This window comes from Haemorhous mexicanus, chromosome 7 (genome assembly GCF_027477595.1).
Source record: "Haemorhous mexicanus isolate bHaeMex1 chromosome 7, bHaeMex1.pri, whole genome shotgun sequence".
Taxonomy (NCBI): Eukaryota; Metazoa; Chordata; class Aves; order Passeriformes; family Fringillidae; genus Haemorhous; species Haemorhous mexicanus.
Genome location: NC_082347.1, coordinates 26740334 through 26767326, shown reverse-complemented (window position 1 = coordinate 26767326; position 26993 = coordinate 26740334). Strand labels below are relative to the sequence as shown.

At 39.9% G+C, this 26993-nt stretch overlaps 2 protein-coding genes across 2 annotated transcripts; both read left to right on the top strand.

Annotated features, from left to right (window-relative positions):
* Positions 1-1121: 1121 nt before the first annotated feature.
* On the top strand, positions 1122-13165 carry CEP55 (centrosomal protein 55). The gene is made up of 8 exons (XM_059851631.1): positions 1122-1507; positions 3266-3544; positions 5785-5829; positions 6554-6692; positions 8609-8922; positions 9902-9973; positions 10595-10720; positions 11181-13165. The coding sequence occupies exons 1-8, from the start codon at positions 1325-1327 to the stop codon at positions 11385-11387; spliced, it is 1365 nt and encodes a 454-aa protein (XP_059707614.1). The 5' UTR covers positions 1122-1324; the 3' UTR covers positions 11388-13165.
* A 6733-nt stretch (positions 13166-19898) lies between these two features.
* Positions 19899-26952, top strand: FFAR4 (free fatty acid receptor 4). The gene is made up of 3 exons (XM_059851632.1): positions 19899-21251; positions 21974-22102; positions 25922-26952. Exons 1-3 carry the CDS (start codon positions 20718-20720, stop codon positions 26327-26329), a joined length of 1071 nt encoding a protein of 356 aa, XP_059707615.1. The 5' UTR covers positions 19899-20717; the 3' UTR covers positions 26330-26952.
* The last annotated feature ends 41 nt before the right edge of the window (positions 26953-26993 follow it).

Genomic DNA, 26993 nt, shown 5'->3' with positions numbered 1-26993 from the left:
AATCCTGCAAAAACTTTCTTGTTGCTGCTTTTATTCTTAAACTGCGTGATAAATCTCTCGTCAGAAACCAAGGCTAGAATAACTGTTAAGCAACACGAACATGAAGCACGACTTTAGAACTCGATCTAAACCGCATCTGCCTCTCCGTATACCGAGGTATGAAATTCCACAATGGCTTATATTTTTCCTTCCTAATTTTTAGAACTTCATTGTTGGCAAGTGTGTCTGGTTTGTCTCCGTGGCAGCCTAGTCAGACACAGGCGATGATCCCAAAAAACAGTGCAAGTCCTCCCCCTCCTGTTGTATTCTGGAACGACACTGCAGCTTCCTCGTGGAACATCCTGGGTATAGTAGATTTATAGTAGCATTATTGAAACATGTATCCATAACTAAAAATTTAAAAGTATTAAGGAAATGCGTGCAAAAAGAAAAAAAAAAGAAATTAAAAGTGGCAAGACTCTCTGTACAGTTTGGAGGCGTATGAATGTTTTGTCTTAAACACCTGCACAAATACTGCGGTAACATGACCTAGGTAACATTTACACGACAAGCACAAGAGCTCGGAGCTCCCCCGTGCTCCTCGTTAGTTTTTCTCAGCTGTGAGCAGAGGTAAAAAACCGAGAGGTTCCCGCTGCCACTGCCACACGTGTCCCCGCGTCCCCAAGGAGAGGGGAGGGGAAGCCAGCAAGAGGGAGCAAAAGGAGTCACAAGTGAGCGCAGTTCAGCCTAGTTCTTACACGGTCACACGAGATCTATCCTAGCTTACTTTGTAATTTCTAAAATTATTAGATTTGGAGTAGACGGAGAGAATTTCTGGAGAAGAAAAACCCCACGTGTTAGGGAGGAACGAGGACACAGACACGTAAGAGACAGCACTGAGCGGGCCCGGCAGGCTCAACCCGAGCACCACGGCGACCCGCTGCCCGCCAAGCACCGCCGCAGCCTAGCCGGTAGCCCCGAGTAGGGACGGCACCGCCCGGGCGGTGACATGAGGGGGCGGTGACACGAGGGGACACCGCCCCTGCCGCCGCCGCCCGCGGGCACCATCCGGAAAGCCCGGAAGTGACGGCTCGGAGCCGCGGGATTCAAACTCCCGGAAGCGGCACGGGCCGGGGCCGAACGGAGCCGCCGCCGGGCCGTGTCCCCGCACCGGGCCGTGTCCCCGCGCCCTGACTTGCGGCCCTCGCGGCCCCTCTGAGCCCCGCGGGAGCCGGGAAGGCCCGCGCCGCCTGCGCTCGCCTCCGGCTGTCGGAAGCCTTGTCCTGCCCGCTAGAAGGGATAGCTTTTCCGTAGCGCCTCGTTCGGTTTCTACAGGCGCCTAAAGATGAATGCCAAGACCGCCATAGATCGAATTATTGGCAAGGGGGGCCTGAAGTTGGGCAGCTCCAGAGCTGACGGCGGGCTCGAGAAGGGTAAGCGGGAGAGCGCTGCCCCGCGGAAATCCATGGAGGAAGGGGCCACAGGCAAAGGCAAAATGACGGACCCGGAGAGGAGCGAGCTCCTCCAGGTGAGCCGGGCTCTCCCCGAGCCAGCGCGGGCCGTGTCCCACGGATACGGCACTCGGCCTCGGGAGCAGGAGCCCCACCTTTCCTCTCAAAACTTTTGATGTCACAACTGGTTTAATAGTGTTAGACAGTCCAGACAAACTTTTAGTTTCACTCTTTTATTCTCAGGTATTTTTCAATGACAGCCGAGCTAATAAAATCACACTCATCTGACAAGGCTGGTAAATACAAAGACTTGAGGCCAGAGTTGCTAGTTAGTCCATTAAGACCTGTCCTCGTGTGTCTAGAACATGTCTCAGAGGAGTCTTTTAAGCGCTTCCTGCAAAGAGCTTAACGTTTCAAAACATTTGATTAAGAACATGCCAAAAAGTGCAGAGTGTTTGTTTAAACTGAATTGTCAAGCTCCCACTCAGCTATAGGTAAATTAAACTGTAATTGGGTCGTTACATTATTCTTCCATTGCATCTAAAGAGCAGAAACTAAGACACTGCAAGGTATTGAAGCATCTGTGTGTCTATATGACTGTTCCACTACAGGTAAACCTGTGGTTGCAGAGAGAGAAGTTCAAAACTTAATAGGTGACCTAGTCACAGCCTGTCAGGGCTTCCCAGAAGGACGGGGAAACTTTAGATGGACTCTAGAAAAGGATACAGCTCATGTGGACTAGGCATACTAATATTTCTAGGCCACTTTTTTTAATGAAAGGGCTTGTCATGTTTCTGTGCCACAACATCAGTTTAGAAGTCCTAAGCCAAGGATGAGCTGTGGCTGGGCGTAGCTCATGCACAGTTCTGGCTAGATTCCTTAGTGCACTTGCTGTGTCTGTTGGCTCAGTGTTGGTTATTTAATACTGGTTTCCTATAAACTAGGAAAAACAGGTGCAAAATCACCATCATGTTAGATACACCGGATACTCTTTGGTGTCACTATTTTGATTTTAGTGAGCAGTGGTGTTCCACCACTCCCTAATTGAGGCTCTCTCAAAATCACTTGCTTTCAGTTTCTCTTTCTAATGACTTGATGTCAACATGCAGGATTTCAACATCAGCCTTTCTCAGCAAAATTAAATGCTATCACTTCTTAAGCTCATGCAGAGCCCCATGGCATCTTTAATGCCGTACTAATTGTGTGTAATGAATACCTGTGCTGGAGGCCTACTGGAAAAAGAGTGCATGTTGAAGATATCTACTAAAACACAAACCACAGGGCTAGTTAACATGGAAAACAGGATCCTTCTCCTGAATGCTTTATTATAACTCTTCTGTAACTCACTGCAAGAAGGCTCTGCTGCTTCCCAAAAGCAACCAAGTTCCAAGCAAACACTTCCTCTTTGCTGGAAGTGTTTTGGAGTTCTTGTACTGCTTTTGTTTTAGGGTCATATACTGTAGTAATCTTTATTCAAAACTGAGTACCTACCAAGCCTGTGAAACTTGGTTCTTTGCATTCTCTCCTTGTTTTGTCTATTTCAGACTGGTTTTACTATCACTTGATATATTTCAGATGATCGCTCCAGTATTGTCTTCTTTGAGTTAAAAGTAATTTTCTCAGCTAATTAAAGGCTAAGAGAGAACTTTGAAAGTGAGATATTCTTATCATAGAATCATAAGGTCATAGAATGGTTTGGGTAGGAAGAGACCTTAAAGATCACCTAGTTCTAACACCTTCCACTAGACCCTGCTGCTCATTTAATCTCAAAGTACTTGCTAATGCAATTGATGCATAGACTAACACTTACTCTTTTTTTATTCTGTTTCATTTAGAAAATGCTTTTGCTTGAGAAAGAAAAAGAAAAATACAACCATCTTCTTGGAGAGAAGGACAGAGAAATCCAAAACCTAAAAGACAAGCTTAGGTCCAAAACCAAGACTAGTGAAGTGTCCTTACTACAAAATCAACTGGAGGAAAAAACAAAGGAAGCAGAAAAAAGAGAACAGTTACTTTGTTCTCTATCAGAAGAAATTAATAGGTTAAAATGTAATTTATCTGCAGTCATGGCAAAATGCTCTGATCTTGAGAACGAAGCCAGTAGTACTTCTCAGGTAAGCACTGAAGAAATATTGCAATTGCAAATTAGAATTTGTGCCCACTAAGCACCAATACCTGTTATAAAATAGGGTGCTTTTGTAATTTTCATACAAGCTGTATTGCATGCTGAAATATTCTTGTATGAAGAGAGATGGTACCCAGATTGAACTCTAAATGAGGAGCAGTCAGAGAGCACACTTCAGACAGCATAGCTGGGGAGGGAATTCTCTCCTGCTGTATTGCAAGGTCCCAAGTTCAAGGTCACACACAGGTCGTGTGACCTGTGATACTACTGGGATGATCCACTGTTGCTTAGGCAGGCACTGTGCCCTTCTCAGATTTGTGTGCTCAGTGATTAGACAGAGTGAGAAGGCAGCAGTGATAAGAGACATGGGGCACTAATAAAGACAAGCTAGGCTCCTCACCTAATTCAGCTTCAGTCACGAGAATATCTTCTCTCTGCTCTTTCAAATCCTCATATGTGCCTCAGTTGTTAAAACTAATTGTCTTTATTTTGCATGACACATGGTAAATTCTTCAATGTGTCACAGGATAGGACAGGAATAATGAGTTTCTCCTCTCATGTGAAGTGGTCAATAGGTATGGTGCCAACCCCTGGCAGGGTTTACAAGTTGATTTCGGATTCTACAGTTGTTTTTCCACTCCTGCCCCATTCTAATGTTCTTTGGAAAATGCAATAGTAACTCTATGAGGGGCACAGGGAAGTTGTTTAAGTACAGGTGCCTAAAAATAGGCAGCTGTAAGTCTTTCTTTTCCAGTTTTTGACCTGCAGATGGTGCTGGTTCCCTCCACTCTACACGGAAGTTGAGCAATTTCTAGAAATTCTGCTATAGCCAAACACATAAGAGAATATCTTCATCGACTTTTTTTGAATGGTAACACGTGTATATATAGTACTTCCTATAATGCAGTTTATTGAGAAATACCACTTTAAATGCAACGTATTTATTTTAAATTTTAAGACACTTTGAACTTCATTTGCAGTGTTAAAATGTGTATGAAGTCTACAGGTTTTCATAATATTTTTGTCAATAAACCACCAAAATATGTATTACTTTAAAACCATAGTTTTCTTTTAAAGTTTTTACTGATTTATCAGCAGAGGACAATGATGTTTTACTGGATGTTTTGCAGAACTTGAAAACAAGTCTAGCAATGCTGCTTGAAACTGCTAGGTGGCATACTAGCTCTGAAATGGAAACAACAGTTTTATGACACAATTTTGAGGAAGTTTTTACTGAGGCAGGACTCTGATGTTCATAGAAACAAGCTCGGCATCTCTAAATCAAATTTTTATTAGGAAGTGTTTAAGTTTAATAATTACATTCAAAGTTCTGTATTTTTCAGGTATAAATTATATTGTAAATCACATTCCAAGATCCATGGAAAAAATGTAGTTTGGATTTGGGTAGTAATGTACTTTTTTTTTTCCTCACTGGAGTTCCCTCTTACTTATACCTACACAATTTCATAACCACTTTGTATCCTGCAGAGAAGTTACATGTCAGAGTGGGAGAAACATGACTGTGTAACTGCTCTCCAGTTTTAGATGGTTCTCAAGAAGTCTCCTACTCTACATGTACATAAGTCATACTCACTGGGCTGGGGATCAGGCTCAGAAAATCAGGCACTTTGTCCTTGTGCTTGCAGACAGGCCTGCACGATTTCACAGATGTTCACAGTCTTCCTGTTATCCCAGGGAAGCCTGGAAGTCTCTGCCTTCCCCCATCTTCTCCTGTATGAGTCATTGTCAAATGTATGAGGATACAGAAATAGAAAAAAACATTTACCTCTTCTTGTATATTTAAATAATACCCTTAAATATCTTTATTTTTCAAAATCTCTTTGTGGAACACCCTTCAGGACTTCCAAGACAGCAGTTCAGCAGAGAATACATTATTGTTTCCTTAGGAAATGTTTTAATGTAACTATGAATTGCAGACTTATGGAATAAATTGCATGTAAATCTTTGTCCCATATTTTGCAGAAGAGTCTATTTTAAATATCTGAAATGGCTTTCTACATAACTTGGATCCTTCAAAAAAAACCCAGCAACCAACTATAAAGATCTTTAAACACAAAAAGCACATCTGTTTTAATTTTTAAATGCTTCTGATTTAATTTTTAAAATATTCTTATGCTATTTATGTGAGGTTAATAGCTGTACAGGAGTAGCTTTGCTATTTCAGACATCTGTTTTAAACAACACTAACAAGTTGTTCTTTGTCCACAGGAAGCTGCAACAAACAGCACTGAAGTTGAAAGACAATTGAAAGATGTAAGTTTCCTGTAAATTTCAAGTACATACCATCTGTATTGAGATGCAGAAGAATGTAAATTATCATCATGTACATTTTGGGGTAGTATGGGACCTCAGAGGGTATGTTTCTCTCTAAAATATAATCCCTAAAATGATTTTGTGACGAGGCAATAATTTAAATTTAAAAACCAAAAAACTTGCAAAAGAAAAAATTAAGATTTCCATCATCTTTGAAAGACCTTGCTTAGAACATCAGAACAAAGTGATTGCTGACAACTCAGAAGCCTCTAGGAACTGACACTGCCTGGGATAGCATGAGGTTGGATTAGAAACCTCCTGAGGTCCTGAATAAGTCAACGAGCCAAGCAGCTAAAAAATCCATGTCCTTGTTCTTACAAATTAAATTGCAAAGATACAGTTTTATTTTATTCCATTTTCAAGGTCTGTTATTTTATATTAGAGATTGAAAAGTTAATTCTTCATAATCTAGGCATGACTCATGAAAGCCTTTGTTCTTTTAAGTAATTTTCCCATTGCTGCAGTTTTAACTTATGCTCAGCATCCTGAATTAACTTTCCAAATGAAGATGGATTTATTTATTTTTCGTATAGATTACTACCATTTGCAGCAGACTTATCTAGCTTATCTTTAATAACTTCTAATATTTTGAAGACATAGGACAAATACTTTTAAAAGCTGATTAATTACCAGAGACTTTTTTGTTGTTCTTATGTTTCTCAAGGCTCTTGAGAAAAATCAGCAGTGGCTACTGTATGACCAGCAACGGGAAGCATATGTCAGGGGACTGCTTGGAAGGATCTTTGAACTTGAACAGAAGGCAGAAATAGTTAGCCAGCAAGAATCTAAATCAAATTCAGAAGGTATCAACTTCATTTTTGCTCCCACAAGTGACCCAAACCATAATTATCTATGGAATTAATTTTTCTGAAAACAAATTCTAGCACACTTAAAATCAAGACTTTGTTCTCAATGCTTTGGCTGCTTAATGGGTAAAACTTGCTTAAATAATATTCCTCTGCTTCCTGTTATCTAGCTATGTTACTTGACCAAGAGTACTTCCTGTTCTTATCCACTTCAAAGATGGTTTTAACAGCCTTGACACTCTATTAGCAACCTCTCTGTGGAAAGTGTTGAGACAAAGATATGTACATCTCCCATCCTTCAAAGTACACTTTCAGTAGACACAATGGAAGCATTAAGGATTTATTAGCTAGGTGTGGATCAGATTTTTTTAAATTTACTTTTTTCAAAATAAATATTATAAAAATGGCTCAAGATTGCCATGCTCTTTACTCAGCTGAACAGTTATTAACAGGGCGAGAAAACCTGTGATAGGTTTTGGCACCTCTCCAAAGCAGTGTTTCACAATAAGGATCTGGCCACCTTCAGCTCACTTCCTCGCTGTGTAGTTCCTCAATAAGGCACACCCTCTCAGTATTAAAAAAATTAAAAATCATATTAAGCAGAAGAACCAGAAGGCATTGACTTGCTTTCCTTATTACCAAATTATTGATTTCATACATGCTGTAACTGACCTGCAAGGTAAATTCAATAAACAGAACGAACATTGTGTGGAGTAAGAGCATGCCCACAGACTTACCATTAGTAATTCATGGGCAGTGGCTTGGTTTCTGTATTGCTGTTTGACTCTTTCTGGAAAACAGTGAAATATCATCACAAGCTTGTTTTGGTGCTGTTTAGAAATCTATGAACAGTATTTTTAGAGGGAAGCAGACTCAGCTCACCAGAAAATGTTCCACAGAGTTAGTGCAGTCAAAGCTTTGCCACAAGAGCAGCCAGGAGACTTGAAGTCAGGGTGTAAGAAAGTTCCTCTCTTCAAGCAGCCAGGCAGTAGCAGAAATTCAAGTTTCTAAGAACCTAGCTATACAAGTTGAAAGTATATATATGAAATTTTTTTCTGTGGAAAAACTCGGCCTTTCTCTGAGGATGTCACTGCCCAATAAAGGAGTTTTGCTAATGAGAAGATAGGGCTTAGTTCATAGCTGAGGGAAGGGAGAACATTCAAACAGGAAACTCTCCCTAGTAAATTACAGTTTGAATAATTAGGGTAAGTCTTCAATAGGAACAGTAGTCATAAAACTTACAGTGCCAAAAATCAGCAAAGCCCATGAAATTCTGCATCCCTCATTCTGCTTCTACATATATTTTGTATTGCTCCTGAATTTTTGCAGTCTGCCTCTTAATTTTTTCCTACTTATTAAACTTTTTTCAGGTCAACAAGCAGAAATTTTCTAACCCTGTTTTAAGTAATAGTTGCTACCCAAGAAGCAAGCAGTTTTAATCAAAAGAACTGTCCTTGTCCTTTCTATTGACTATTTAGAAGTAAATTATGGCATACTAAAAGATGGTCTGCAAAAGACAGCAGAAGGTCTGGCTTTAGTCAAAAAGGTTGAAGTAGAATCTATCACATCTCCAAAGGTATCTCTGGGGAGGGAGTAATGCCAGCAGCTTGGCTAAAAAGCCGAAAAATAGAAGTAGGAATCCAGTGTCTTTGGGTCAGATTCCCATGTGTCAGTATAATGCATGAGGCCTTAGAAGAACTGTGTTTTCCAGTAAGTATATTGGTAAGGAGACTTAATGTATTATAAATACTGAAAGCTGTTTCAACCAAAGTTTGGTTCTAATCTGAGCTCTGCAAGAGCCTACTATTTCAATTTCTGTTAATAAGCCTTAAAATGCTGTTAGATTTAGTGCTCTGATTTTTAAGTGGGGTTTTTTTTCACATTACTAACTCAATTATTTCTGACTCATTAAGGTCTTCCACAAGAGGAAAAGCAAGAATACTGTGACCAGCTGTTTCTAAGTGCTAAGAGTGATCCTGAGACTGAAAGACGCACCATAAGCCAGCTGAGATCCGAACTTAATGAACTCAAAAAGACATATGAAGAAACACAAGAGGAAATGATGAGTTTAAATGCCTTATTGCAGTCACAACGGCTGGCTGAAATGAAGACTCAAGAAAATGAAAATAAAATGAAAGAGAAAGCACAAAGACTAAAACAGGAAAATGAAACTCTCAAAGAACAGCTCAGAGAAGAAAAAGAGAAGTCTGAAGATCTTTTATGTCAGGTAAGTGGATGGATTTGGAAGTTTGAGATCATTAGCAAAGAATCAAGAGAGATGAAAATTCATAGTTAATCAGAATGGACCATCTCTCTCTGGTAACTGTTCTTCACATAGATTTAGACTCATTCCCTGTGGTTAAAACTGAATTGTTTAAACATGAAATTTCTTTGTTAATTTATTTCCCTAGTCTTAAAGGACACAGAAGGGAGAAAATACTGAATTGATTCTAATATAGTTCATCCTTAAGACTAATAATAAATGAGAATAAGAAAGCTAAAAAATCATTTCATCATGTGCTCCTAACTATGGAATACCACTAATATTTGCTGTCCCCTGGCAGCTAAAATACAACTGATATTTGAAATATGAGAATAAAATTTACTAGACACCAAAATAGGCCAAAAGCGGAACAACACTTAATCTCTCTCAAGACAGACTGGTTCTCACTGGTTAATAATGATTAAAATATGTTTATTTTATTTTATTTTATTTTATTTTTTGAAGCTGAACTACACCATTATCATAAAAGTTGATACATGCTGAAAGCAGAGGATATTTCAATGTATGCATTTACTTAATCATTATAATATAGTACTTTCTCTTAAACTTGTTCTTATATTAAAAAAAAATTGTATTTTTTGTTTTTATTAACATCATATCATGCTAGTGCAAACATAGGTTTTGTGAGTATATTTTTTGTCAGTATCCTGGCAATCACTAGGCTTCCATTTTTGGTTTCTTTTTTTAACAATAACATCATCCTGCATTCCCCCTTCTCAGTGCAATAATAATTTTTCACTAGGGTTTTCCTTGGGGAAGTAATGATTTGAATTGAGTTTGATTCTTGCATAACAGACATACATTTTCTGTTGGCATTGGAATGTAAGAGTTTGCTTCCATCTCATTATAAATTAGGTTTTTTTAAGCTTATTAACAATTGTGTATGGAAGTTGTTTGTTAAAAATGTTCATCTGCCTTGTAGGTGCAGCTTCTTCGTAAATCATTGCTCAGACAGGAGGCAGAACACACAAGAATAGCTTTGTTGGAACAACAGGTACTCAAATACGTGCTAAAATGCTGATATTTAATGTGTTAGGCACAAAGTCTTTCTAGACTAACTTCACATTTGAGAATGATTAGTATATCAAATAAAGTAATGCTAGACATGAATATTCAACTGTACATAATTTCTTGATGCTTTCAAAAATTTTGACATGGGTCAGGAGGAAAATCTGTAACCTTGTACTGATAAGAGGGTATGATCAAACCTGATGCTGTTTTCTGCACTATCACTTATTAAACAGGTAAAGCCTCAGATAAGGCACAGGAAACATCCTGAAACTAATCACCTAATTAAAGTTTTGTAATATGTTTTTGATATAGTTATAGAAATAATTGCATTGCCATATTTTCTATTTTCTTTATTTGAAATTGAAACACCCTCCAATCAAAATAACTTTAAACTGTACCTCTTCTAAGGGAGATTTTAATAGCTGGGCATGTGTGAATTTCACTGCAATGAAAGTAATAGCAATTTTTAATTTTTCATTTAAATTTTCCTTTTAATCCCATTTTAAGATGTTATTGCAGAGCAAAACTGACTTTAAATACATAAATGGGAAACATTCCTCACAATTCATACTAACTTTAGGTTTTCACTTTGTTGGGCTGCCAGATCCAGATATGTACCACAGACTTAGAGAACGGGAAGCTTGATCGCCACAACTTGAAGCTTGAGTTAAACCATGTTCTCAAGGAGCTGCGCAAGGCCAAGGAGAAAATAACCCGTCTGGAGCCCCTGGTATGTACTGAATATTCAACTCACAGGTGAATTCAGTCAGGGATTTTGCATAAACATACATCTTCTTGCTTTGGGAACTTGTTTCAAACGCTAAGTGTCCCTGCATGCTTTATGTCTGTTTCCCCAAGGTGCAGAGCCCTGTGCAAGCCAGGCAGGCACTGCTTTGCTCTGCAGCGGGCACGGAGCAGGAGCACTGCAGCAGGCGCTCCAGAACAGGCAGGTGCTGAGCAGGGAACGCTCTGTACTCTGTATCACAGTGTGTGACCCAGTTTTGTCTGTTGCACCGTGACAAAGATGCAATGTGCTTCCACTCAGACTTGTTGCTGGTGAACAGGGCACAGTCCTTAGTGCTGTAACACACCCAAGGCTTCTGTGCCGTCAAGCCTTTAATATATTTTCCTACAGTGTTTGATCAGTGCATGCATACCCCAGTCTTACAGTGAAGCTCCTCCTTTTCCAGAAACTCCAGGAGTCTGGGCATACGGAATCACAAGAAGATTTGCAAGCTGTATTTGACAAGAAGCTGACCACATATGACAGAAGTCCTCCCCTGAAACATTCCAGCTGCCTTGATGAAAGTTTTCTCGAGTGTCCCAGATGTAAAGTGCTATATCCAACTAGCCACCATAGAGAATTACTAGCACACATTGACTTCTGTACAGCTTGAGCTCCAAATGGACTTACTATCTTTGCTTCATATATGCTGCCAATATGCCTGGCAAAAGATCTTTTAAAGCTTTTTTCTTGCAGTTGTATAAACAACTGCTGATTTTATAATTCAGTTCCACAAAAACAGTATTAACATTATAATTTGGCCTCAGTATTTTACCTCATGTTTTTGCAAAACAGCTACTGCATTTTCTAGTTGCAAATTATTATCTAGTTATTATTTTTATTATCTAGTTGCAAATTATATTTTTAGAGTTAGGAATATTTTAAATAGGAAACTACTGACGGGGGTTTTTTTGCACTATTAAATGTAAGAATAGTAAAAGACCATTATTGTGTCAGACTATATTTTAGTTTTGGCATACCCAGTTCTTGGTTGTTGAATCCTGATGATTGTGCTTGTACCTTAACTGAGAAGAATAGCTGCAAAAGATTTTTGGCCCTCATAGGTGCACTATATATATATCTATTTATTTATACATGGTGTGTGTATATATGCGTAGTGTGTATAATATATACATACATGTGTTATATATCTTATATATGTGGAATATCAACATCTTGATACATAAAAGCTCAGGAGGGCCATGTTAGATCGTTGCTGCCTAAGACTGATGTTCAAACCATCAATCTTAAGTAGCTGATTATCCTGAACCACCATCAGGGGTGACTAAAATGCTGACCGAGGTTTAACCTCAGAAAAGCCAACTTCCTAGCAAACAAAAACTTCCTTGGTGCCAAAGAACGTTTCTATTTCAGACAATGTCAGAGGCCATTTTTGAATTTTGCATATAGAATTACGCTGAATTAAACTTGTTTTGCTTCTGTATTTTAGAGGTTAAAGTTGGGAAATGTCAGTTATTCAACCTTAGATTTGACAAATGTCCCAAAGTGCAGTTTTTAACAAATTGTTCCAGTGTATTTGAAGTGTCACTGTATTTTGGTATTAATATGAAACACGAGTTAATGGCAAATTCTGGCAACAAATTAGAAACTGGCAAAAAAATCCCTAATGGATTTGCAATTGCAGTGTTGTTTTTCTCTAGCACTTACTGTAAACTTGAATGTGTTGTGAGCATTTTGTTCCTTGCATATGTAGTGAAATCCCAAGAAGTTACTTCTGTGGAAATTATTAAAATGGGGAAATTTTACAAAGATACACTAGTTAAGAATAAATTTACGCATTTTACAAGTTTGTGGTTTGCTGAGGACACACAGGTACCCAAGGTGTCTCTTTCTCTGGCTTGCTGATTCTGATTACTAGCTGGTGTCAGCTTTCTCCATTGTGCTTTACTGCAAAATGTGCTTTTACCCCTAATGTTCACCTTGATCCCTAATGGTTAAGTCTTAAATATGAAGGTGTTTTCCAAGTTATTGAAAATAACTTATAGTATCAAGTGATGTTATTCTCAATTAAATCCAGTACTCATGAGATAGAAAATACTAAAAGGTATTATCTTTATATCTGAAATATCTCTGCCAGATTTATTGTATTGGCCATTCTCTATCCACTTTTCAATTTCACTGACTGTGTCTCAGGCTCATCTTTGTATTTGACAATTTGCTCAATTGCTAGCAACAGATTATATGACCAAAGATATGATAAACTAAAAAGTAAAAGAGAAATTGTGCTTCAGAATCTCAAGGTTTTGTCATGAGGGAAATCATCTTAATTTGATATATTTTTAAAAATCTTTTCATTCGGGATGATAACTATGCTTTTCATTACAGCCTAATAATTTTTAATCTCTAATTAAACTACTTTTAAAATTTTAAGTTTGTCTTTGAACAACACCTTAATCAGCTAGTATTCTGTTCTCAGCTGCATACTCAGCAGAGTTTCTGCAAAAGGAAATCCTTATCTTTTATGTATTATAAATGAAATAGGTTTGCCTACTACAGGTCAGAACTCTTCAGTAGTTCTGGGGCTTTCTTAAATTAGCATAAAACACTTCCACATTAGAAACTGGTACTGCAGAGGGAGACTTGGAAAGTTCATAATGTGACAATGTTTAAAAAGTCTTGTTCATTCCACCTTTTCTGAACTTTAACAATGGATTTAGTGCTACATGATAAATTTTACACCTAAGCACAAAAACCCCTTTGCTGATAAATTTTGACAGGTCATTATTGTGGTATATGTTGCAAAATACCAAAATGGCATTCCAGTGAAGTAAAACACTTTGAAAGCAGACCCACAAATACTATTGTCATCACCTACATGTAATTAAAACCAACTATAAAACTCCAACTTCACAAGGTATGCAAATCATAACACTACTTTTTTTCCATTCCTTAGAAGCAAAGAAATCTCAGAATTTTTTTTTTTCCCCTCAAAGTTAACAAAGGAGATCTGCTGCTTCTCTCTTTAGTTATATGTGGAGAAGTTTTTGCCTAACATGCTCACTTTACTGGTAAGAATTAATTAGCTGTAAGTATGGTTCTTGGTAAGGCAGGAAGCAACAGCAATGTTTTCATTACTTCAAGTACTTTGGGTTTACAATTTCAGGAGCCTTTTTCTGTTATGTCCCTTTCAAGTAATTGAATTTCAACCTACCAGAAAGACTGCATTATTGGAAGCTGCTGATCTAGGGAAGCTTGGGGGCTAATACAATGGTTTACCAAGAGTAGTGTATTTATAAATCCAGCTTTCACTTTGTTCTTTTTAAGCAAATTAAATATTTTTGATGCAAAGTTAGGTGGCTGGAAAGACAGCTAAAACTCCAAAATTTTTTTTCCATAAGAAGAGCTGCTTGTGAAATAAAAACTGAGAGATGGCTCTGTTATTTTTCTTAGCTCCATGAATCAACTTCTAATACTCTACTTGCTTGTGTAGCTTTTAGTCTCAGTTTTGATAACAATCTTTTACAAGGTTATATTGATTTTGAGTATTGTACAATTCAGACTAATATGAATGTAGTAGAAGTCTTTCAGATTTCTGATCAAATTCGTGGAAGAGCCAGGCTTATCCAGTCTAGAAAAAACCATGAAAAATTACAATTTCATACAGAGGAAAGAAAAATAAATCTAGTGCTCAATGAAGAGTAACATGATCAAAATTGCAACAGATAAGGAATTTCTTTCTGGTGGTAGGAGCAGATGAGCAGTGAAACACATTGCTTACAGAGGCTGTAAAATCACCACTGGAGATTTATGGGGACACTTATGTAACGACCTAAACCATCCCTGACAGGCGAGGTTGCCTTGGCTCAGGGACATCAGCCACTGATTTCTCACAGTGCCTTGAAGCCCCATTTTTAATGGCACATAAAGACCTGCAAGAAAAAAAGACTCAAAAAGATTTAAATATAAAAGCCACCATTGTTCTGCACTGATTCTTCTTCTTCTTTAGCAAGTAGTGTTATTTCACGACATGCTAAATTAGTAGCTACTGTACCAGAAGTCATTAAAACAGTTTAATCTCATGTTTCTCAACTGGAAAATTACTGGTATTCCTATGTCTGTATGAACTTCTAGCCTAAGCAGACATAGAATACCATAAAATACTGCTTCAAATCAATACTTGCACTCATGCATCACTCTCCTGCTGAAAAGATAAATGTCACAGGCACAACTTGATGTCACTTAATTCTTGATTATTGGGAAGTGCATCATTCACACATTGTTTTAACAAACAGCACCACGGTGTCTGGTTCTTTGGTATTTGGGGTGTTTAGGCTCCCCTTCATAAGGTGCTCCAGGTAGAAGATTCAGAAAGCTTTGTGTCCTGAGTGGGAGCTGACTAAGCAGCCAGTGAGAAACATGACTGCTCCAGAGGAGTCACAGATGTAAATTCTCTTCTAACATTGTCAATGTCAAATGCATCCCTTGCAAAAAAAGCAAAAAAGACTTCAAATAGGACATGTATCCATGAAGAGAGGCTCCCTTAACACCCAGTCCCCCTTCAGACCTGGAACAGAGCTCCCCACCAGCATTTAGGGACAGATATTCATTTGGTGGTCTCTATGACCAACCAAAATTTTTAGTATTTTATACTGAATTAATAGTTCCAAAAAGATAGACCGAGATAAGGTGCTTCAAAATATACTGTAAGAAAGAAGCCTGGGACCTTATGGTGGTATCCAGCTGGCTTCTTGATGGAAGTGCAACCAGGTTTAATTTCCCTTATAAATTCAAAACTGGTGAATGTGCACACCATGCCAGTGAAAGTGATAGTTTTGTCCATGTAACAAGCTTGATAGGGTCAGTGCTATCTCATGCAACTAGACAGAAAACTCTACAGTCTAATTAAGGCATACATGCTTTCCAGATTCAGTTTATGGGAAGCTCCAAGTTACATCTTATCAGTCATCTCAAATGGCCACTGATAATGAAAACCATAAACAGTATGGGAAATAACATGATTACCATTACATTAGGGAAGGCAGAAGGGTTTACAGCAGAATTTAAAGCATTATTTGAACTTTCATTGCTTTTGCAAGATTGATTTTTCTGTTTCTCCAGCCCTAGCTTAATGCTAGCTAAGGAGAAGCCTGACAATACAGACAATTTTTGCAGCAGACAGGCACTGTAGACCTTCCTTCAGATATATGTGGCTTTTAAAAGTAAAGCTGCTATCCCAATTTGGAGCTGAAGAACCCCTGTTGCTTCCAACAAGTTTCTCTTCTAAGATGAGACATCAGGGAAAGAAAAGGGCTGATTCTCTTTAAACTTCACGAGTAAGAGCATTCTCTAACCATTGGGCTCTGGACAAGAAGAGGAAGCAATGGTGTCTGTGATCTCTGCACAGCATACAACCCAGCAGACCAGTGTGTTCAGGGAATGTCTGAGTACATCTCCTGAGCATGAGAGGCTGGTGACTAGTTTAGTTTGTAAATCCTTCAGGTGTTCACCACAGCTTTTGTTTTGATGTCTTTGCATCAAAGCTCATTAGAAGGAATGTAAGCAACTTTATGTACACCTGAAAGTTAAGCAAAGATCCAGTGGCACTTCAACATCCAACTCTTATGCAAAAAACTCATGCAGGATCTCAGCTCCTTGGTAAGTCTTCTACTAGATCCTGCAATGTCCAAACCAGTCTATACTCTGTATTCACTGATAAACTCCCTAAATCCACGGGCTTGATGTGTAAGTGTAACAGAGTTTTTAAGACTGTTAAGCAACCTCCTTTAATTAGAGTTTAGCTGGAGCTGAGTCACTCTGGTGAAGCTTGGTTAGCATGCAGCAAAACAAAAAATGTGACCATCCAGGGGAAGCCTATGTTACGTGGATTATGTTCTTAATTTGCATTTGGTTCAGAGAGAAATCTCTTCCTCACTGTAAGCCACAATGCTGATGTTGGCAAAACTTCTGGTGGTCTTGATGACTGCAAGCTGACCCAGCTTTTATTAGAAAGCACATCTGACAGTAATATTGGCAGCTCTGCTTTTGGCTGAGGCCTTAGTCAGTAAGGCTGCTGCTACAGCTTGAAACTACAGCACCACTGGCACTTCTCCCAGGAGGTGTGCCAGCTTCTAATGGGTACTGATCACAGTAAAATGAGACTTCCCAGAAGGAACAGTGACTTGCTCGTGTCCCAGAAGAAACAGGGATTCGTTTTTCAAATAACAAGTGAAGCATCTAGTTATTTTCAGTGGACACAGGAATGTGTGAGCTTGCTACTATATGTAAACAAACTGATACATTTATATTTGCACTAAAAGTTTAAAATTGTCCCTCACACATTGGTGTAAACACTTCAGCTCACTGATATGAAAATATAAAATGGGTGAGCAGTTAGAAAACTTCCTAAAAAACAAAAGAAATCAAAACAGACTCGTATTTGAAACATATCTTACAATACTATAACATCTTCTAGCAGAGGATTCATAGCATCTAGAAGCCGAACAGCTGCAGTGTAATATGTGAGAGCAAAAATGAAAATAGACATCTTACCTTGGTTGAAACTTATGATAAAAATCTTATTGTGCAGATACATGAATCATCTATAAGCTTGCAACCTCTCTTGTGAAGACAAAGAGACAACCTTTCTAATGAAATGAATTTACATCACTTAGAAAACATTAAATGTGCAATACATCTGTTACAGAAGTCAGTGCTATTTACCTAGTGTGATACAGGTGCACAAAAATACACCCAAAGACTTAAAACACCAATCTACAAGCAAGAAGATGCATAAATAAGGCAAAAACCTTTACTAAACCATGTCCAAATGGAACAACAACTCCCATCTCCCAGAGTCACCCACTAAGTGGTCCCTTTCTCTGGGAATATTTCTTAATGCTGAGGATATAAATAAGCTGATCGATCCCCATCTGTCACGACAGTTCATGGTTGCCAGGTCAACAATCTGAAAAGCAGAGCTTGACTAATGGTGTCAGGTAACACAGCCCTTATCTGAAACAGAGAAGGCCAAACCTTGGGCTTTCATTAGGGATGAAGAAAACACCCACAAAAAAACCCCAAGATTTTTTCCTGCTAGGTTAGGCAAACCACCTCCACAGAGGTCTCTTCAGCTTTCATTTAACTTAGAGCAATGAAATCTGAGCTGACTCCATGTTTGAGCATAAAAGCAAACAGAGGTTAAAAAATTATATAGGTTAAGCAACCATAACAGGTTTCCAGGCATTCTGGTAATCACTTCCTTGTCATGAGCACGTGGTGCAAATACCACACACAGCATCCACCTATTACAGTAAAGCCAGGGTGGCTCTGTGGGGGTTACAACTCCTCTCTTCCTCAGATTTCATGTCGTGATGGTTGCTATGATTAGACCTACCCAACAGCAAATACAACTTTTGTACCTCACGGGAGGGAAAAGAAAGTTGCTCTTTTAGATAATGGATCCATTAGATCCATGAGTAATCAGACTATTTTTCCTTCTGCAAGGAGCCCCTACTTGTTTGATCAAACCTGAGGGAAACCAGCATGTTTCCTCACACCTCTGCTGTCCCCAGGCACAAGATTTTGTACACAGGTCAGTGTGAATTTCACTCACTAACAGCATACTAAAAGCAGCACTTTACTTTGGTTCTCCTGAGCAAACAACAGGCTTATGCTAAGTAAATCACACCTAAGGACCAAAGCTAAAGGTGGTCCTTTCTAAAGAAGATCAAAGATTACCCAGATACTTCCACACATCATCTCATCTTCAAACCTTCTTCTCTTGTGGCATTCCTTTCCTCCCTGACTAAAATAATTTCTTCAATAATGCAGCTTTGTATGTTTTACTCCCTGTTTCCTTTCCCCTATATTGTTTCAAATATGTTTACTTTTACTCTGAATTGAGGGGGCCAGTTTCTAATTTAACTTTCCACTAATGTCAAAGGGGCTAAAGATTTTATTCATAATAAAATTTGCATTTATCTGTGCTACCATTTCCAGCTGCTTCACCTCTGCTCCCCCTGTCTCGGTTAATGCCTCCCAAGTTTTCACACACATACAACCAGACTATTAACAATGGCTCTTTCCCAAATCCCTCCCATTATTTAGAGCTGACCACACCACTGCTATTGCCAGCTGCCCAGAACTTTGGGGCTAGTCTGTAAGCTTGTAAAATGTCCCAGGCCTGTGAGGTTGTGGCAACTAGAAGGTGTTGCTGTATTCCAAGATTCACAAATCATTTTAAAGAATCAGTTCATAGCAGAGCCAAAATAATTTGTGGCTAGATATGCCAAGCATTGATCTTAAATGCTAATAAAAATCAGTGGGTCTATTAAATTCACTGAAATTTTTGTAATATAGATGCAGATTTTTTCTCCCATCAAATGAAGTAGGATAAAGTATCTATATTGAGACACTTGCCAGTCACTTGTATTGCTTTCTGAAAAAAAGAGCCAATCTTTGCAAGTTTTCCTATTGTCTTCACTTGACTTCACAGCCCATCCCCTTAACAAGGGATGCTGTGCCCATATTTCATAGAGTCATCTGTCAGTAGGAGCCAGCAGGGGCATTTCATACACCTGTTTAGGTTGCCCTGCAAACTCCTTGTTTGATGAGATGGCATAGATAGTTAGAACCACTAACTGAAATAATTGCTAATTGAAATAAATGCAAATTCTGCACAGGCAGATGTAGGAAGCAGTCCAGGAAAGATGTCATTCTTGTCATCCCTCATTAGGAGATTGCCCCTTCAAAGGACCAAGTTTCTGGAATCCCCACTAATCTGGAATCCCCGCTAATGCCGTTGCGTAAATGGTTGATGGCAGGGTCACACCCAGGGTACTGCAGAAGCACTGCCCGTCACCTGCTCCCCGTGGCACTCCGGTTTTGTACCGCACACACGTGGAATAACTCTCACCTCATCAAATGGTGTAGGTCCACACGCTGAGCCTCTAAGTGCACCCTTGAGCGCCTGCACTGGCACGCAGCCAAATGAATTCACCCAGCCTAAAGTTATACAACTGTTTACATACTTTATGAAAACATTTTATCTTCTTTTATGAGACATTATCCGCCTGGCTGTGACAATTTATGTGCTTCGCTCCCAGCCCATTTCTAAATCATCTGAAGTGAAGAGCCTAAATGGAAAGCCCTACTTTCATTTACAATCTGAGCAACTGCTTCTAGTAATTGAAGTTCAGAGAAAATAAGGTATTTTCTAGGTTTCTCTTACTTTAACGGGCTTCTCCAGCACGAACTCATAACACCGGCGATATTCTAGACGAATTTCTTAAACAGATCCCCAAAATCATGTCGGTGACACTTCTCCACAATTAGGACAAGCAATGCACAGGTCTGCTGTTTTCAAAAGCCCCGGTCAATACAGGAGGCGATAGGTAAATTCCTCTTTTCTTGTTTCTTTTTTTTTTTTTACCCTAGATTAGTCTGGTCATCCAAGGCTCCTGAGGAGAACTCTCAGAGTGGTGTGGCAGCCATCCATATTCCTAAGCAATGCACGCCCCATTGGATGGGAGCAAACTGAGTGGCTTCCCAGGGTCACTGGCCCCCCAGGGGCCTGCCTGGAGAGCCAAGCAGACCAGGGCTGGCACTTGATGAGGTGCCAGGGCCTGGGTGCCTGGGCACGGAGATGGCAGCGTGCTGACCCACCCACTGCCCAGGGAGGTGTCGGGCAGCCCCTCACTGCCGCCTCACGCACTGCGGCCTCGCCTTTGTGTGAGCTCCACCGTGTTTACACTGCCACTTCCTTGTTCCACTGCAGTGCGAGGGCCATAAACCGCCCAGCTGGCACGGCTGAGCGCTTGGTAGCAGGGGCAGGAGGTGGAGGAGGGAGGGGTATGGCGGTCATCCCCTGGCTCTGTGCTGGAAGGGCACCCCAGGTGCCGCCGTGGTGGTTGGGAGTGCAGCCCTTCCCTTAGGGCTGGTGCCACCATCCCCGGTGGGTCTCTCATGCCCACTGGCCACCCTCATGCCCGTGTCCAGGGGCACAACAGAAGGGAACAAGACCTATTTCCCCTTCTTCTCGGACTTCAGGGGCAACAATGTGACGGCCCTGCGCATCGGCGAGTCATGTGCCCTGGCCTTCATCTTCCTGCTGTCGTTGGCGGGAAACATCTGGGGCATCTGCCTGCTGGTGAGGCGGCACCGCCGGCTCTGCGCCGCCAACTGCCTCGTCCTCAACCTCTTCTGCGCCGACCTGCTCTTCATCACTGCCATGCCCTTCATCGCCGTCGTGCGCTGGACCGAGTCCTGGGTGCTGGGCAACTTCGTTTGCCACCTGCTCTTCTATGTGGTGAGCCTGAGTGGCACCGTCATCCTCCTCTCCCTGTCGGCCGTCAGCCTGGAGCGCGTCGTCAGCATCGCCCGGCTGCGCCATGCCGCCTTCCGTCGCCGCAAGATGCTGGCCGCCGCCTTGCTCCTCATCTGGGGCCTCGCCGCCCTCGCCACCCTCCCGCTCTGCTGCTTCTTCACCGTGGTGCGGCTGCCTGCCCCCGTCGGCCAGGTGAGGGCGAGCGCCGGGCGCGGCAGCCGGGCCGGGCCGGGGGGCGCCGGGACCGACGGCGGTGGAGGCTCATCCGCCTCTGCCACGGCGGGACAGCGGCCAGCGAGGGGATCGCCCGCAGGGCGGGCAGCGATCTGTGTGCCGGGCAGGTGCGAGGCTGTGCCCGGAGGAGCGGCCGGAGCTCCCCCGCCGCCCCCCCGGCCCCCTCTCCCGGCGGACCGTCCCGTTAGGTGGGAAACGCGCATCGGCTGAGATTCTCTTTGCGTTCCTCGGGCGGCTCAGATACCTCCTTTTCTGCTCACTTCCCCTTACCGAGGTGTCAGCGTCCTGGGAGAGTTGCCCTGCATCCGGAGCCCTCTCTGTACAAAACGGCCATGCGCAGATTTTTCTGCCTAATATTTTGGAATGCATACAAAAGAGCACACCCCCATGACTCTTGAATAAATTATTAAGTTTAGGCTCTGTAAGTTTCAATTTTAAAGTTGCCATTACCATTTGATAAGAAATTAATGGAAGTGTTCCAGTTGTGGACATATCTATTTGTGATTGTATGGGCTTTTAAGACCATCTAGTAGTATATTACTTGACCCCTTTGTCTAAGTAGAAAGTTTTCACAGTCTTGGTTTAGCCATTTTTTTCCCCCATAAGCATAGAGATAAGAACAATGCTGTACTGAAAATAATGGTGCAATATTACTTTTCTTCTTAATTTTTTGTAAATAGGACATTCAGATTTGCACCCTGGATTGGCCCAGCACTGCAGGAGAAACAGTCTGGGATACGACCTTTGCTGTTGTTTTCTTTCTGATACCAGGATTCATCATTGTCATCAGTTACTCCAAAATCTTACAGGTATGTTCTTCCTTTAAATTTTTTTTGTAAAACAAAGGGAAGTAAACAGTAACTCACTAGGCATCAGCATATTGTCACAAAATACAAATACATGTAAAGGGAACAAACATAATTTGTTTCATAAATTACAAGTATGTGATTTGAAAGGGAGCATTTCAACCTGCACATAACAGCCTATATACTTCAATTAAGAACATGCTTCAACAGCACATTACCAACACATGGTTTGTCTTCTTATATATAGTGTTGATTACACTTCTTCATTTTTGTGCTGTTCATATTTAAAGACTGTCAGTCTCCTAAATGCTGAAGGAGTCTAGCATTTGCAATAGCTAAAAACTAGATTTTTTGCTTTCTTTGAGCCTAAACTCGTCATAAGGGATTTGTAAGAAAGCAGAGAAAGGCAGGGCTAGAAAAAGACCCATCCACTTTTTGATTTACTGGCTTTCTGCATGCATCTCTAGTACACAGATCTCATTAGATTATACATAATCCTCCATAATTTCAAATATTGCAAAAAAACCCTGTAAATTAAACCATCTGCTTCCACTTTCTTTCTGAGTGGATGATGTTTAACATATATATGCTGAAATATAAGTCAAGCCACCCAGCACCACAGAGTTTTAATCTATAGTCTAGCAAGCATTATATTAGCATCTAACTTCCTTTTAAACTATCTAAAACCAGAGTGGGAAAGATCTAGAAATCTTCAAACTAAGCACTTCAAACTAGTCACTTCAATGCCTAGTTTTTAGCAACCACACACAAGATCCTTGCTTCCTTTATTGGGTAATTAAACTTCTCATAAGAAAATTTTAGGTTTTGAAAAGGAACCTCAACATACATAGATTATTGAGCAAGGAGTTAACTGATGAAATGCTGAGCACCAACAGGCTGTGGATGCACATGCCAGAGCTGGATGTAGGTGTAAAATGAACCTAGAATCTGGTCTCCACATATCCTTGCCTATTGATCAAACTTAAACTTGTAGTGAAAGTCATCATCCTGTAGTTTCTGTATTAGCTCATTATAACCTTGAGGTAAATGCATTAGGTATACCTCTTGTAGTGAAGCAATGCACTTGCAACCACATACATGTAGGTAAAGAGCATAGAGTAACTCACTGGAGAGTGAGTCCTTTGAAAGAACTGCAAAATACTGCAGGCCAAGAAATGCCATAGCTCTTGGTCAGAGGCCAGGACAGGAATGGTGTTAGTCCTGTCCTTGCAGACTCCAGATTACAGGTAAATTTATAAAACAAAATGGCATATAGGGAGCTAGAAACCAAAAGCAGTGTTTGGAATACTGGATTACAAGACATCCCCGTGCTGCTCTGCTCCTGTTTCTTTTCTAACTTGCTAACAGAGATGCTAAAATACATTACCATTTCCCCTGAAATGAGGAAGGCTTGAGGCCCACAGCAAGATAAAATTGAATCTTCTCTCTCTCCAGGAAGCAAGCAGAACTGAACTGGAGAATGTCTCAATCCCTGAGTCATTCCCAAGAGCAGACTCACTCTCACTTTTTGAGAATGCTCCATTATGCCAGTGCACACATGGCATGATTCTCAGTATTGCTGGAAGCAGTGCCAAGCATTCATGTATTCATGTTACAACATTGATGATGATGATGAGGAGGATGATGAAGACTGTTTACAGATACAAGACCTGAAATTTTTTAACAAATACACACTACTACAAATGTGTGCTTCAAAATTTACTCTGAAACATTGTTCTGCCTCTCAGGCCAGACTTTGTCAGAGGCTAGAGCTAGGGAAGATGTCTGTGTTCTGGAAGTTACATGCTTATATATATCTGATTTCTAAGTTCCTGTTTGTCAAGTGTGGTCCAGATGCCAAGGATAGGTATCTATACTGGGCAGACCAAGAAGAGATCCACAACATACCACTGCTACCCCCTTTCTCTTGAGCACTTTCTTAAGAAGCAGTTGTGTCTTATTTACCACAGTCCTGGTGACTCTTGCATTCTTAGTTCTAGGCTGTGCAGCTCCTGCAGGAAAGACAGAAGGTATTTATATGGGACAGATAAAAATGTATCTGTAGAGGACATTCTGCAGCAGTTTTGAACAGTGAAGACTGAGAAGTGTACACAACCCAGTTTTCCTAGTTTTATATTAGAAGTGGATATTAGTCCTTTGCATTTTGTGAAACCTTCATTCTTACTAAGACGGGTGAGGCACTCTCTGAGAGCAACTCTTGGTTTGGACTCTTTGGAGGAGTTACCTAGTTTCTGGATTCCAGATTGTACAGCAGAAGATCATCAAGCTGGAGTTGTTTTACATGCTCAGGACACCAGAATTCTCTGCTCCTTTTAAATCAGAGAAGCAGCTGTGATAGTGATACTGTCTCCTTCTCAGCCTCAGAAGTTGCTAAGAAACCCACTTTTGGTTCACCGGTTTTAATTTATAGACCTACATTCTATTGAAATATTTAGAAGATGTCTAGATTCTTAGAGCATTTATCTCTGTGACAAATTCAGAAAACTTTTAACAGAACTACAAATTACTCTCTCTCTCTCTCTAAACATTTCCAGGCTTACCTGTACCAGGAAGTTAAAATGTTGCTCGTATTAGTGTTATCCTTCCTCTAGTTTCTGCTAAAGGGGAAAGTGGCAGGTGGAGCCTTACCTTTTGGCTTTTATCTCTGTGACAAATTCAGAAAACTTTTAACAGAACTACAAATTACTCTCTCTCTCTCTCTAAACATTTCCATCCTTACCTGTACCAGGAAGTTAAAATGTTGCTCGTATTAGTGTTATCCTTCCTCTAGTTTCTGCTAAAGGGGAAAGTGGCAGGTGGAGCCTAACCTTTTGGCTTTCCTATGTAGATCCTTTCCTAAGGATTGATCAAAGCCTTGATCAATCAAGCCTTGATTGATCAAGGCTTTTGAAAACACCCCTTCTTTTTGCATGCAGGGGATAAAGTGGCATCTCAGTTATTTAGCACAAATCTTTGCTAGATATTTCAGTTTTAATTTCTTTGTATCAGAAGTATGAATGTAGCAAACTTAATTGTGCCATGCCAACTTCAGGGAAGATAGGGATGTAGAGCAGAGGATTTCAAATTTTCTGCAAGCCCACTGGGTCCAATATTCTACCTAATGACAGATGATGCACACCTGTGAATACTAGGTTTCCAAGCTACCCATAGTCTAGTTTATTACATCAGAGAGTGCTTTTACAAGACACAGGTTTTTATAGTGACTCTAACGATCTGTAAGATTTCAGAGAAAGCAATTGTGATTACTGTCTGAAAAGCTAAGTGTGACACAAAACAATGCATAATCTCATTCACATTTAAAATAATTTATTGTAATAAATTCATGCTCCTTCTAATACCTACCTTATAATACCAGCATGGCCATAAGAGAATTGGATCACCTTCCTTCTTGCGCATCAATAGGATTGTTAACTATGTTCCAGTTTGCATTTGTGAAAAAAATCAATGGGCTTCTTTAGATACAACAAATGAGGTCATAATTTGAATTTAATGGGATTTCATGTTGGGATTTCATGAGTAATTAAGACTGTTTTATGCTGAAAAGCATTTGTGATTGGTAGAGAGCCATGAAAAGAACAACCGCTTTGCCTAATATTGAGATGAATTCACAGCTGAGAGGAAAAAGAATTGCTAGTGAAGTGAGAACATTTGAAAAGGAGCCATGGACAAAAGGTAGAAATGAATTTTGCAATGTGTTTTTTTGTAGTCACTTTTCAAAAGAAAACATCGTGTGCCAAAATTTACGTTTTCACTTGTAGAAATGTGTTGCAGTGAAAGTTGCTTTTTTCTCTTTTCCTGCAGATTACAAAAGCATCACGAAGAAGTTTAAATGCTGGTTTAGCCTACCCGGAACGTCATCAGATTCGTGTTTCCCAGCAAGACTACAAACTATTCCGAGCCCTTTTTCTGTTGATGATCTCTTTCTTCATTATGTGGACTCCAATAATAGTAATTTTTTTTTTAATTTTAGTTCAGAACTTAAAACAAGATTCAAATATTTTGCCATCAGTTTTCTTCTGGATAGCATTATTCACTTTTGCCAACTCTGCTGTCAATCCAATTCTGTATAATGTTGCCCATTTCAGACGTAAATGTCAGGAAATTCTTCTCTGTTGTACAGGGAACCCTGAAAGGCATGGAGCAGCTACAGAAACCACTGCAAGAAGAAGTAACCATGAACAGCCACATTTGTCTTTCATTACCAGATAATTATTTAAAGTCTGATCTGTGCCACATTTTGGATTTTGTCCATGCTATCCCAGGTCATATAGGTCATTATGTTATAGTATTACATGCCAGAGGAGGAGGAAAAAAAGCGAAATATGTATTTTTAATTCCTGCAGGTAAAATTCTCTTGACTTCATTGCTTTGCCTCAGTAAGATTTGGACAATTTAATTTAAGGGATTGAATTCTCCTCTTATGCTGAAATAAATAGAAATATGGCAGTGAACTTGGTGAATGTAAAATAGTTGAGTTAAGTACTTTAAAGTTCCTAGTGAAAATGTTCATCCTCAGAAAGTATCTGCTTTTTTTTAAATCCAGTTTTTAGAGGGAACTTGATTAAAAACTTCAATAACTGTCTGCCTGAATGTAAGTTTGAGCAGACTAACTGAAACAAGATAATGAACATGTGTTATCATCAAGTAAATGACCAGTTTGGTTCCATCTCAAATTAAAAAGATGGACTTAATACATGTGAATTAAAAAATAAAAAATAAAGAAATAAATGGCTAATTGTCATGTGTAAAATAGCTATTTTAAAAAGGTGCATATTTTTATGTCTTTGCTAGTCATATAATAAAGTTAATTAGTGATATGTAGGGTCACTGAATTCCTTTCTCTTTTCTAAATGATTTCTAGTATTTTATAGGG

Coding starts and splice junctions, on each gene's coding strand:
- CEP55 (XM_059851631.1), top strand. CDS start 1,325: ATGAATGCCAAGACCGCCATAGATCGAATTATTGGCAAGGGGGGCCTG. Junction 5,830..6,553: donor TTGAAAGACAATTGAAAGAT/GTAAGTTTCCTG, acceptor ATGTTTCTCAAG/GCTCTTGAGAAAAATCAGCA. Junction 10,721..11,180: donor TAACCCGTCTGGAGCCCCTG/GTATGTACTGAA, acceptor CTCCTTTTCCAG/AAACTCCAGGAGTCTGGGCA.
- FFAR4 (XM_059851632.1), top strand. CDS start 20,718: ATGCCCGTGTCCAGGGGCACAACAGAAGGGAACAAGACCTATTTCCCC. Junction 21,252..21,973: donor TGCCTGCCCCCGTCGGCCAG/GTGAGGGCGAGC, acceptor TTTTGTAAATAG/GACATTCAGATTTGCACCCT. Junction 22,103..25,921: donor GTTACTCCAAAATCTTACAG/GTATGTTCTTCC, acceptor CTTTTCCTGCAG/ATTACAAAAGCATCACGAAG.